Raw genomic sequence first — 13,224 nt, forward strand, 5'->3', positions numbered from 1 at the left:
ACACACACACAGAGAAAGCCATCTCTCAGACAGCATGCGATCACAAATTTAGTTATCTTTTGTGTTTAAACGGTTAAATACAAACAAAATGTCGTCAAAATGCCCGTCTTTGTCAGTATTCACATAAACATGGTTGGTTATGTCAAATTTGATGTGTATCAGTATATTACATCTGTGCATTACATCTTAAAGGGACAGCAGCCTGATTTACCTGCTGCTGTCTGTGTTGTTAATGCTAATCAAGCAACAAATATAAAAGAGAGAATGACTCACTGCTCTTGACTGAATAGCTCCTGTAGCTTTAACAAGAATCATGTATTTAATTCATACAGTGAATATTATGTAGTGTTTAATTAATTTGTGCATCATTTATTACTTAAAGTGATAGTTCACTTGAAAATCTATCTTCCAAACCTCTATCAGTTTCTTTCTTCTGCTGAGGGAAAACATTTCCCTCTTATAGGTGACTCTTGTGAGAGGGTTTTTATTTTTTTATTTGAGGGGTGGAGGGGAGCATTTTTTAGGGATTTTTCAAAAATATATATTTATCTCACCTAACTGCTCGCTCATGCAGTGCATTTTTGTTTTTACACTCGTGCAATTGTTGCACAATAGCTTACACACAGCACAACACAGTTGCTCAAGCAAGTGGCAAAATTTAAACTACTTTTCTTACATTATCACAAACATTCTAAATTAAAACTTACCACTGACAGAAACAGTCAGCTCTACTGCCTTTTCTTTTGCATTTAAATCTTTATTACAAGCAATCCTGCATTAGATCCGTTAATCCTGCATTAAAGTTCATAAAGAACTTTGTTTTACTACCTCCACGAGTGCCATCTTTTATTGCCTTTTTATCTAAAAGTGCTCTTTTCCTTTAAAACTAGCCAACAAGCCATATGTGTTGACTGTGAAACACAGTAGACTACATTTAATTAGTAATTACTACATTTTTGTTTTCATATTTACCAAAACAATGCGCTGTCACTTTAATTCAGCGCGTGCAGCAAACTCGGTGGAAACAATCGCTGCACTGCTACAGACTGCTCATGGAACGCACTCCCGGACCGCAACCGTGTGCAGTGTGAAAGCTCTAATCCGTTAACATGAGCGTGAAAAAATACGCACTGCAAACGGAGTATATGTGAACCTGGCATTATGTGTGTGCGCTGCGAGTGTGCATGAGCGCACGGTCTCCAGGAGAGCGCGCGAGCGCTGAATGGTTAAACACTGGCAAGAATTAAAAAGAAATGCAATTCATAAACTTTAGTGACGATGCAACACTGCCTCGATTGTTCAAGTTATAATTCCTATGTCAACTGTGCAGCGTGCAGCTGGCTTATAGTGCAGACGCGATGTGATTTGAAGCCATTTGCGCATTTTGAAAGGGAGAGCGTGCGCAGTCATTCACTCGCGTTGTTTGTGAAATTATGTCTTACAGAAAGTTTTCAAATTACTTTAGAAGTTAATTAATGAAGAAATATGAATTGTACCTCACCTTCAGCATTATAATTATTTCACCCGTGCCGGACAGAGAGCCGCTGCATGTCACGTCGTCAGGTTTTTTGAGATCTGCCTTTTTAGAGGCGGCCGATCAAACATCCCAAAGTGATTATCGGCCGATAGTGATCGGTAGCCGGTCACTCGGAGCACCCCTACAAACGGTTGACGGTAGCCATTTACTTCCATAGTATGGGAAAAAATTAAGGATGTGCGGGTCTAGTCGACTAGTCGACTAAACGGTACAGCTCCTACTAGTCGACACTGAAAACAATACTCGATTACACGACAGAAAAAAAAAAGAAAAACAAAAACAGGATTTTATCATTCACATTACCATCATTTTAACATTGCATTTAAAACATTCATAGATTAAGTATTTAAAATATAGGCTATTATATATGCTACATGCACACACAGAGGTTTTTTTCTTTTTTGGGGGTTTCTTGCTTTTAGACTTTTAGACAAAAACGTTTGTTTAAACGACAGTCAAATTAGTTGTTGCGCACATCCCTAGAAAAAATACCATGGAAGTCAGTGGCTACCAGCAACTATTTGGCTCTGAATATTTTCCAAAATGTCTTCTTTTGTGTTCAACAGAAATTTGGAACAAGTGGATGATGAGTAAATCATGGCAGAATTTTCATTTTTGTGTGAACTATCCCTTTAAATGCTACTGTTAAATAGACCTGAAAAACTCATATTAACTTATATATTCATAAACTCATATAAGGTCTTGCTTACTGAGTGGCAACACCTTAGCATCCGACTTGGCATGCACCTAGCAAGGCCTACATCCTTCAAACCTCAAACAGCGATGCACTTGCAAAAGCATTGAAAGGTGCGTGTTTGTGTTTTCAGCCTCAGGTTCGGAGAGCGAGTCGTCTCCGGAGAAGCGTGTTCGTGTGGGAGAGGCCTCATGTTCTGAAGATTCTCCACGAGTTCCCAAGCAGAAGAACCGTCGGCGATGCCATCGCTGCCAAACCAAACTGGAGCTCGTACAACAGGAGCTGGGGTCCTGTCGCTGTGGTTAGTATGGCCGTCATCTTACGGAGTGTCGTCTGCGAGATGATGTGACAAAGCTGTAATGCTTCCCGATTCGCATGCGTGAAGTCTGGACAGCTTTGTTGATGACAACGAAAGTTTTCTAGTTTTGTCCCATCACATCACTAGTTCTGAGACATGCAGAATGATGTAAATGATGGGCTTTCCGATTCTGCCGATTCCATGCGGGCTTATTCATTCCTCACCTGACTGTTTGCAATTTCAACGAGAACTTTTAGATCCCTACAGAACTAAAGGAGTATATTTAACCCCCCTCGGTCATTAAAATTTTAGACACTAACTGTAGGTAATGAAATAAAGGGAGCATTTAAACATAATTGCGCAGTTAACATCAGTCCTCCTGGCTGTGCTAGTTATTTTTTGTCTTGTTTTGTTAAACTGGAGGTGGTATTGTAAGTCATCAGTCTAATGACAATTCCCACTGCTCTGCTAATACGCTTATGGATCTGACTGTTCCCGTGACAGCTCGCATCTGAGTCATTATCCCGCCGGGATTTATCCCAGACAGGACTCCTGCCGATATTTGACGCCGAAAACTCTGCCGCATTTTCCTCCTAGGGTTAGGATGCTGTTTGGATGTACAGTAACGTATAATAACCTGCGGTCTAGTGAGTGAGTAATCTTGAGTAGATTTAAAGGAATTGTTTAGCCAAAAAATTCTAATTAGCTAAAAATATACTCACCGTCAGGCCATCCAAGATGTAGGCGAGTATGTTTCATCATTAGAACATTTATCATTACATCACTTGTTCACCAATAGATCCTCTACAGTGAATGGGTGCCGTCAGAATGAGAGTCCAAACAGCTGATTAAAAACATCACAATAATCCACACCACTCCAGTCCATCAGATAACATCTTGTAAAGGGAAAAGCTGCATGTTTGTAAGAAACAAATCCAACATTAAGGCGTTTTTACTTTAACCCATTGCTTCTGGCTAAAATACAAGCCCATAAACCATAATAATTTCTTCAGTGAAAAAGTCCACATGAAAATCCACCGGCATGTTTGTTCAGAACACTTTTGGACTGTTTTCACAAATTTTTAAATAGTGCTTGAACTGTGCATATTTCTCTCCTAATTCAGAAAGCAATATTATGGATAGAGAACAGAAGCAACGGTTTTAAGTTTTCGCTTCACAAGATTTTAATTGATGGACTTGAGTGGTGTGGATTATTGTGATGGTTTTATCAGCTGTTTGGCCCCTCATTCTGACGGTACCCATTCACTGCAGAGGATCCATTTGTGAGCAAGTGATGGAAGGCTAAATTTCTCCAAATCTGTTCCCATGAAGAAACAAACTCATCTACATCTTGGATGGCCTGAGGGCGAGTCATTTTTCAGCTAGTTTTCGTTTTTGGCTGAAGTACTCCTTCAAGTGTTTGACTGATTTTGACCTCTGCTAAACGATTCAACTAATTCATTAATATGAACTGCCTCATTTGAGCGAATCTTTCATGAATCGGGTAGCGCATTATGCTTTGTTCATGGTTGCATGCAGTCAGTGAGAACACCACCACATTATGTTTTTCTTTCTCATCAGACAATTCAAAAGCTGCAAACTCATCTACAATATATGCAAATTTTTTTTACCGTGTGGCTGCAGCTTCTGCAACGTCGCTCTTGAATAGCACTACATGATGCACTGGTGTGTGCAGTGCCCTGCAGCTTTTCTGTGGCTGCTGTAATTGAAACATTGTAAGCTTTTAATCATCTCTGACTCATTAAAAACACCATGTGTATTAATGAATATATTAAACTGCTTAACGAGACTCTCCTCTTAATGAGGCTCTTAAAGGGGTCCTATTATGCTTTTTCACTTTTTCAACTTTAGTTAGTCTGTAATGTTGCTGTTTGAGCATAAAAAAGATATGCGAAGTTACACTAGAGAAGGCAACGAGTGTTATCACTATGTCGGAGACACGCTAGCTTTCTCAAGGCAGACAAACTTAAAGTGGTTACAATCATCCGGGTTTAAATCGTGATCAAATTGATTTGATTTTGACGCAATATTTACACTGAAGATATTTGGCATTTTTTAAATATCGGCATCGGCCGATAAGTTTTCCTGTTTGGCCGATGCGTTCAAGGCAGGACTTTTATTTTGACTGCGCGACAGACTTTTATTTTGACGGCGCTGAGAACGGCAGCGCCTGAGCACACGATCTTGTGAAGTGTGTATGTGTATCCTGCATGATCGCGTGCGTTCTCTGCGTGACGGTCGGTCCGTGTGAATTGAATACGGACAGGTGGAAATTTAACCGGTTTTCGATACCCAACCCTAATCGTGATTAATCGCATCCAAAATAAAAGTTTTTGTTTACATAATATATGTGTGTGTATTGTGTATATTTATGTATGTATGTATATAAATAAACACACATACAGCATATATTTTGTAAATATTTACATGTATTTAAATGTATATATTTATATTCATATAATTTATATCATATATAAATATATTTAATATATAAACGTAACATATATTTCTTAAATATATACATGTATGTATGTGTATTTATATACAGTGGTGTGAAAAAGTGTTGCCTGATTTCTTATTTTTTTTGCATGTTTGTCACACTTTAATGTTTCAGATCATCAAACTAATTTAAATATTAGTCAAAGATAACACAAGTGAACACAACTTGCAGTTTTTAAATAAAGGTTTTTATTATTAAGGGAAAACAAAATCCAAAACTACATGGCCCTGTGTGAAGAAGTGTTTGCCCCCTAAACCTAATAACTGGTTGGGCCACCCTTAGCAGCAACAACTGCAATCAAGCGTTTTCAACCAAAGTGAAGTAGACTTTGAGGTGGGCTCTTTTTACTTGTTCCAACAACTCTACCATCACGCCAGTGTTGCACTGCATGGGCAAGCACCACTCAAATCAATTTCTTTTTACTTCGAAATGATCTGAGATCATTATAATCTCTGTGCCAGCTCTCTGGCATTCATTTAAAAAAGCCGACACTTCAGCAGGGTTAACAGTGACGTAATAAGTGACTTTTCAGAGCCATTCCCGATGTCTCAAAGAGTCGGCGCGTGTGGGGAACAAGACGTGCTCTCAAGCATGCTGTTAAACTGAGTGTTACGTGCCGTGCTATTAAAATCAACCTTGAGCAGATTATACAACACTTTCGTCTCATTCTGATCGCTCTCCCTCTCTCTCCTTCTCAGGTTATGTGTTCTGCATGTTGCACCGGTTGCCGGAGCAACACGACTGTATGTTTGACCATCTGGGCCGCGGCCGAGAGGAAGCCGTGCTGAAGATGGTGAAACTGGACCGCAAGGTGGGCAGAACCTGCCAGCGCATCGGAGAGGAGTGCTCTTGAACGCCCCCCCTACACACACACACACTCGCTCGCAAACACACACACACACGTATCCACCGACCACACGACTCACTCACCTGTTAGTGGCATCTTTTTTCCTCCAACACATCTCAGAGGACCTACACCCCTGCTTGACTTCTGACCTCTGACCCCTCTCAGTAGCCTCGTGCTCATCTCACACAGGCGACCCGCACAGCCTTAACTTTCTGTTATCTGTTCCTCCACACACACAAACGCAGGTCAGACGAATTTGCCAGTCTGTACTTTGGAGAACTGCTCTCGTCTCAGAGGCTGCGATCGACTCCAGGGGAAACACATCGATCGATCGAGACCTCTGGGAACTTCTGCTCCGGACATTCCGTTGACAGACACCGGCCGAGGCAAGGGGTGGATGACTTGGATCGCACGAGTCACCCCGTCCCGGGACAAAACGAAAAAAAGGCCGGCTCTGCTGCGGCCCGTGGGCTCGAGCCGCGTCAGAGCTGTGCCCATTTCACTGGCGTACTCACACTCACATATGCACTTAGAGCTGTGTTTTCAAACGCCGCTCGGCACGAGGGCCGAGGCCAAACCAGACGGTACCCTTCGGTTTGGGTTCGGTTGGGAAAGGGCCGCCACAGCTCATCTGAGAACTAGTTCGTTCAGGTCTAAATAAACACACTCTGTAACCTCGTATGACTCCCTTCAGCCCTTGCATTATACACTCTGCCTCTTTTAAAGCAGCTGTGGCTGTGATCTCGGTGGCTTATTTTTTTTTTGCCCTTTTTTCTCGCTTTCTCTCCTTCATTCTCACTAGTTCCTGTACTTTCTCCTGCCTGCTCATGCTAACCTTTCTTTCTATATTCTCTTGATTTGTTCTCTCTCTTTTTCTTTCTTTCTTTCTTTCCTTCCCTCCCTCACTTGCATTATGGAGGGATGGTGTGGGAACGAGGAAGGCGGAATCTCAATTTACCGGCGCTTTTTTGTTTTGTTTAAAACATTTTTTTTTTTTTTATTATTATTACTTTGATTTGTTTTCTGTTGAGATGTCGACATGGACAGAACTGAAGAAAAGAGATGAATATTGTGTATCTTAAGAAAAATCCTTATTTAACAACCTTTGTGTTTCTGGTTAACTCTCACTCTAAGCATAGAGCTGCATTACTTTGCCCTTTTTAGGTTAACATAAAAAAAACATACAAAAAACGAAGATATGGATAAGATAAAATCCTGTAGCCTTTTTTTTTTTCCTTTTTTTTTCCTTTCCTCTTTTGCTGAAAAAGAATAAAACTGGATTAGAGGATGTGTGGTATGCTTTTCTTTTTTTGTTTTTTTTTGTTTACTATATTAAGAGTGTTTTTCATTTACATAAACAGAGTTTGTGCAAAAACATGTAGCTGTAGAATGAAATATGCGAAGAATTCACAAATATACTAATACACTACCAAGTTTGGGGTCAATATAGGTTTTTTTTTAATGTTTTGGAATGAAATTTCTTATGCTCACCAAGGCTGAATTTATTGGATTAAAAAATACAGTAAAGACAATAATATTGTAAAATATTTTTACAATTTAAAATAACCACTTTGTTTTAATGTAATGTAAAATGTAATTTATTCCTGTAATGCAAAACTGAATTTTTCAGCATCATTACATGATCCTTCAGAAATAATTCTAATATGCTGATTTGCTGCTCAAGAAACATTTATCATCATTAATGATGAAAAGAGTTGCAATGCTTAATATTTTTGTGAAAACTAATGATCTTTCTTTAAGGATGTCCTTGTACTGTAATGCATGTCCAAAAAGTAAACAGAGCCCGATTTGCAACGGGGCCGACAACAATTCTCATATTTTTAATGCGGTTAAAAAGAAAAATGTCAACCAGCATAAGCCAAACATGAATTCCTTTGACAAATAGGTTAGCTGCAAAAGCTGGAAGCACAACCGCAGGACAGACAGAAATTAGCGGGCTGGAGGAATGGCTTCATAAATTCCCCTGGATGGAATGAACACCTGTGACCCAGTTTCCACAAAACTTGCATCATGAGCCCCGCAAATATGGGTCTGATGGCGACCATTCATAAAGCGCTGCTGTTTAAGGTCAGTGATGTGTAACCTGTGGTGGAGAAGCTCTGATCCTGGATCCCATGAGCACAGCAGAGGCTACGGTGGGCTGGAAGCGTTAAGAACTCATAATGGCTGTGTCTGAAACCAAAGGCGGCTGTCTTACTGCCAAGGGAGCCAGTGACTTAATAGAGGGGTTTTTCTTTTATTTCAGGCACAGCCAACATTTTGTTGCGTCATACGGTGGTATATAAATGCAACTCTGCATGTTCCATGAATATGCTATATTTTAAAGGGGGCATAACACACACAGTTTCACCCAATCTCATGTTAATCTTGAGTACCTATAGAGTAGTACTGCATCCTTCATATCTCCAAAAAGTCTTTAGTTTGATCATATTTATAAAAGAAAGATACAGCTTTACGATTCTCTCCGGAAAAAAGCCGAGCTCCTGGAGGGGCGCCGTGGGCGGAGCTAAAGAGTGACGAGCACTTGGGCGCCGAATGCCAACAAACAGACATTTGATGCCGTTTCACTTACCGTCTGCAGTTCTGAATCATGGCCGGGATCTTTTATAGCTGGGACCGCTCCATCTTTCAGTATCAAACGATGTGCAAATCCAGCGTCGAACTGGGCCTTGTTTATAAAACGTTCGTCAACAAACACACTTGTGAAACTCCGTTGCTGCCCCGGAAAACAAACTGTATCCACTTTTTACATAACGCAGGGTTCTTTAGGAAGCTGAACAAAGTTATCTTTCCCTTACAACCAAATACTCCCGCATTCTTCCGGGATAAATGCCCATATAAGGAGTTCCACCCTCGTTTACGTCATTAAGAGCCATGATCGAAAAAAACTCCGAAATTTGTACGAACCCGGAAGTAAGATTTTTGGCACAGAAATACTCTGTCATACGTCCAAATTGTTTTTTGAAACTTTGTCCATGCTTAGCATGAGAATCCAACTCTTTAACAGTGTAAACAACTCTGAATGCATGAAACAGCATTGTACCCCCCCTTTAATGTGTTCTGACTTTTTTATTATGAGACGTATTAGATGGAGTGAATTTAGATAAATTGGGGGAAATTTTATCATTGACCTGACTTGGATAAATGTCTTAATTATACTGAATTCACCCTATGTTTGATAAACCGTTACCTCACAAATTAAATTCACCTACAACATGAAAAGCATCTATTTTTAAGTGCATTAAATATCTGTATACCCTTTTCAACTGTATATAATGAAATGAATGCAATGTCAGTGTGTGTTAATATGATTGTAAAAAGCAACATTTCTTTTTTATTCACTAATTCATTTTTTAAATGACAAAATAACACATAACAGGGGTTTTAAACTATTTGAGACATATTTACCTGCATTTTGGTGACAGGCCTGCAAACCGCAAAATTATATATATATATATATATATTAAAATAAAACCCAAATCATTCTAATATGCTGATATCATTCTAGGCTGACTTGGTGCCCCTTATTATCAATTATCCAGTTATTATTGATGCTTTAATTAATAATTTATTCAATTAATAATCTTGTTATCAACGTTTCAACATTAATAATAATTAATAAATAAACAAATTTTTTAGCAGGAAATCAGCATATTAGAATGATTTCTGACACTGAAGACTGGAGTAATGATGCTGAAAATTCAGCTTTGCATAACAGGAATAAATTATATTTTAAAATATATTCAAATAGAAAACGTTTATTTTAAATTGCAATAATACATCACAATATTCCTGTATTTTTTGATAAAAAAAGCAGACATTATAATATGTTGTGTGTTTATGGAAAGTGGCAAGCAGTTGTCAGTTGTGTTGTGATGGATGTAAGGTAAGCGGATGATGAGTGTTCAATCTTCTCAGACATCAGTCTCACAGCTCTGTGTCAGCAAAGACAGGGAGCTCTAATCAAATAGCACCTTCAGATGCAGCGCGGCCAGCCGGTGTGCTGAGACTCAAACAGGGCCACTGCAGCACTGGCAGCCACTCCAAAGGCAGATGGGCAGATCAATCAAATAAATGGAGACAAAATATTCCTCATAAACAGACTTTTGATAAATATGTGGCATACCTTGCCGATTCATTAAAACGAAGGCACTGCATATGGTGCAGAGTTCAGCATTTACTGAACGAATAAAGATGGAGCTTGTACTCAGTGTGATCAGGTCATTTCATGTGTTCTATATATGTATATGAGTGAATTTGAAAATTTTGCACATTTATTTTGTACTGTATTACAGTTTAACATGGAAAAACAAGCAATTTTTTAATTTATTTATTTTTACTAAAATTTATTTAAATCCTGTTCCTTTATTTTTACATTCTTAAACTTTTAACTAAAACCAGCCACTTCCTTAATGACATCATCCAGGAAGTGACATCACTTTGGAGGGAAATGATGAAATCAACTGCACAAACTTTAGTAAGTATTAGCAGTGGATTTGATGAATGGCTGGCATTTTGTGGTATGTGTTAGTTTGTCTCACATCTTGTTGGGTAAAATTGAAGAAATCATTTTGATCTTCATTTCAGGATGATTAAAACAAAAAAATAAATGATCTTTAAGTTGACACACTCATGTACAACAGCTGTCAATCCCTCACTGAGAAACTTTAGTTCTTCCTATCCAGTTCATTTTCTTGCCTTACTTAAATAAGAATGGGAGGTATAAATAAAGGTAATTGCGACCTGTTTAGCTCACAATTCTGACTTTTTCCCCCTCAAGATTTCCAAAGAAAAAAAAATCAGAATTAATAACATAGATACATAAACAAATATCTGCCTCTAAACCTCTCTTTTCTTTATTCAAAGTTGATCTAGACAAGTACATTGAAACTATCCAAAGTTCTGGTAACCCTAAAGCAGTGAAAAGGGCATCTCTATATTCAACCTATATGTCCTCTTAAAAAAAAAAAAAAACACGGTTATTACACTTTTACTTGAATAAAACCATGGGTAAATTTGTATTTGTAAATTCTTTCTTTCTTTCTCTGTTTTGTTTTTATAACTGTACTGCCTTAATGGTTTGATGTTTTGTACGGTTTAATAAAAAAATCTGATTAAAAAAAGATTCCCCAGAGCCCACTCTGAAGTCCTGAAGTATCATTTCAGAGCGTGGATCTTGAATCATTCAGTTCGCGAAATGATTCGCGAACCCACTCCGAAGTTCCAATCTGAATCAAAAGATTCATGAACCCGCTCCAAATTTCGATCTAAATCAAATCATTCGACCCACGCTCTGTAGTCATGGTTTTAACAATGATTTGTGAACCATTGTTTCAGATCGAGACTTCGGAGCATGATTTGTGAATCATTCAATTCACGAAATGATTTGTGAATGTGAATACACTCCAAAGTTCCGAATGAAATCAAATGATTCGCAAACCCGCTCCGAAGTTCTGATCTAAGTTCATGATTTTTGTAATGATTCACGAACCATCATTTCAGATCGTGACTTCGGAGCGAGAATCATTCAATTCGCGAAATGATTTGCGAACCCACTCCGAAGTTCCGATCTGAATCAAATGGGGAAGTCGTGGCCTAATGGTTAGAGAGTCGGACTCGTAACCCAAAGGTTGCGGGTTCGAGTCTCGTACCGGCAGGGATTGTAGGTGGGGGGGAGTGAATGTACAGTGCTCTCTCCCACCTTCAATACCATGACTGAGGTGCCCTTGAGCAAGGCACCGAACCCCCAACTGCTCCCCGGGCGCCGCAGCAAAAATGGCTGCCCACTGCTCCGGGTGTGTGTTCACAGTGTGTGTGTGCTCACTGCTGTGTGTGTGCACCTTGGATGGGATAAATGCAGAGCACTAATTCTGAGTATGGGTCACCATACTTGGCCACGTCACATAAAAAAAAATAAATAATGATTCACGATATGCGCTCCTAAGTCCCGATCTGAATCAAATGTTTCGCGATACGCTAAGTTCTGATCTCAAATGGTTTGCGAACTCTCTCCGAAGTCCCGATCTGAATCAAATGATTCACGATACGAACTTCGAAACAGTGAATCATTTTGCAACGCAGTGGATGAACTGATTCTGAGTTTCGAAAAGCTCCGTTTCTCCCATCACTTTACATGCTTTTTAAAATCATTACAAGCAATGGCGAAATTTGGAACACATTGTATTATATTATATTGTCAGGGCCGCTGCTGGCCAAATGGGTGCCCTAAGCAGAATAGTATTGTTGTGCCCCCTCCCTAAAAAAAAACAAAAAAACACCTACTATAAGGGGTCAAAATAGAACATTAATCAAATATAAAAGTAAATAAATAAATTGTAATTCAGTTGTATTATGTATAAATTACAATTGTAGCTAGACAGTTACCTATGGCTATGATTTTAATACAGTTGTCTGATTGATTTTATGGTCTCAAGCATTCAGAAATCACACAAAATAAAATTAAGCAGTTTTACTACGATAAAACCATGGTTAATTTTGGTAAGGGTTGTGATGTCCACATGTTTTTGTTGAAGAAATCAAAGAGTCTGTAGAATTTCTATCGCAAAAAGGTGGCCAAAATTAAAAATTAAGTGGATATTTGAATTAAATGTTCAATGGTCAATATTAAACAAGGATTTATTTGATCGTCCTGTAAGTGTAACAACAGCAGTTATCAGGCCTTTAGTGCCCTTTGCAGGCATTTGTAATAATGTAAATTGTTTATTTTTTATTACTTTATGTATTTTAACAATGTTATTCAATGAAACCATATTTAAACTATAAACCATATATTGCCTCGTAGTTTTTATATAATACATGTTAAGTCATGGAAACTAGAATATTAAGTCAGATGCATTGTTGGTGGTGGTGAAATTATTACCGACATTAAAACACGTTAACGTCAACAGTCAAAAAAGGATTATGAACGAAGTTACCTGAAAGTGATGCACAGGCTTCATCTTGGGCTTTTTTCTTTTTCTTTTCTCTGCGCCGGACTGCGCTGATCTCGTTTTCCTGATATTATGGCAAGCCGTTTTAGCTTAAAATAATCCCAGTGTTACTCGTCTTTTTACTAGTAACAATTCAATAAACTAAAACGGCTTGCCATACTGATATAGCATAGTTGTCCATTAATTATGATGATCATTTGTATTCAGCCGCATACATGAGGTGAGAGCGAGTGCAGGCGCAGATATGGGAAAGGCGCGTCACGTGTGCTTATACTGCCTACTGCGTTCATCATAAAATGCATTTTTTATAATTATATATATATATATATATATATATATATATACATATATGTTCA

The 13,224-nt window shown here is 38.6% G+C and overlaps 1 protein-coding gene across 5 annotated transcripts in view; it reads left to right on the top strand.

Moving 5' to 3' along the window:
- The window catches only part of LOC107679194 (AN1-type zinc finger protein 3-like), a 31,172-nt gene that overhangs the window by 14,948 nt on the left and 3,000 nt on the right, over window positions 1-13,224 (top strand). For 4 of the 5 annotated variants that reach the window (XM_016474710.1, XM_016474712.1, XM_016474714.1 and 1 more), the window contains exons 5-6: window positions 2,365-2,532; window positions 5,749-6,822. In XM_016474710.1, the coding sequence (XP_016330196.1) occupies window positions 2,365-2,532; window positions 5,749-5,903 (323 nt within the window). In that variant the 3' untranslated portion in view covers window positions 5,904-6,822. Of the gene's footprint in view, window positions 1-2,364; window positions 2,533-5,748; window positions 6,823-8,252; window positions 8,262-13,224 lie in introns of those variants that run through there. The other variant, XR_001633016.1, reaches the window with a different exon arrangement.

The sequence above is a fragment of the Sinocyclocheilus anshuiensis genome, unplaced genomic scaffold, assembly GCF_001515605.1.
Source record: "Sinocyclocheilus anshuiensis isolate Anshui unplaced genomic scaffold, SAMN03320099.WGS_v1.1 scaffold300, whole genome shotgun sequence".
NCBI classification, from domain to species: Eukaryota; Metazoa; Chordata; class Actinopteri; order Cypriniformes; family Cyprinidae; genus Sinocyclocheilus; species Sinocyclocheilus anshuiensis.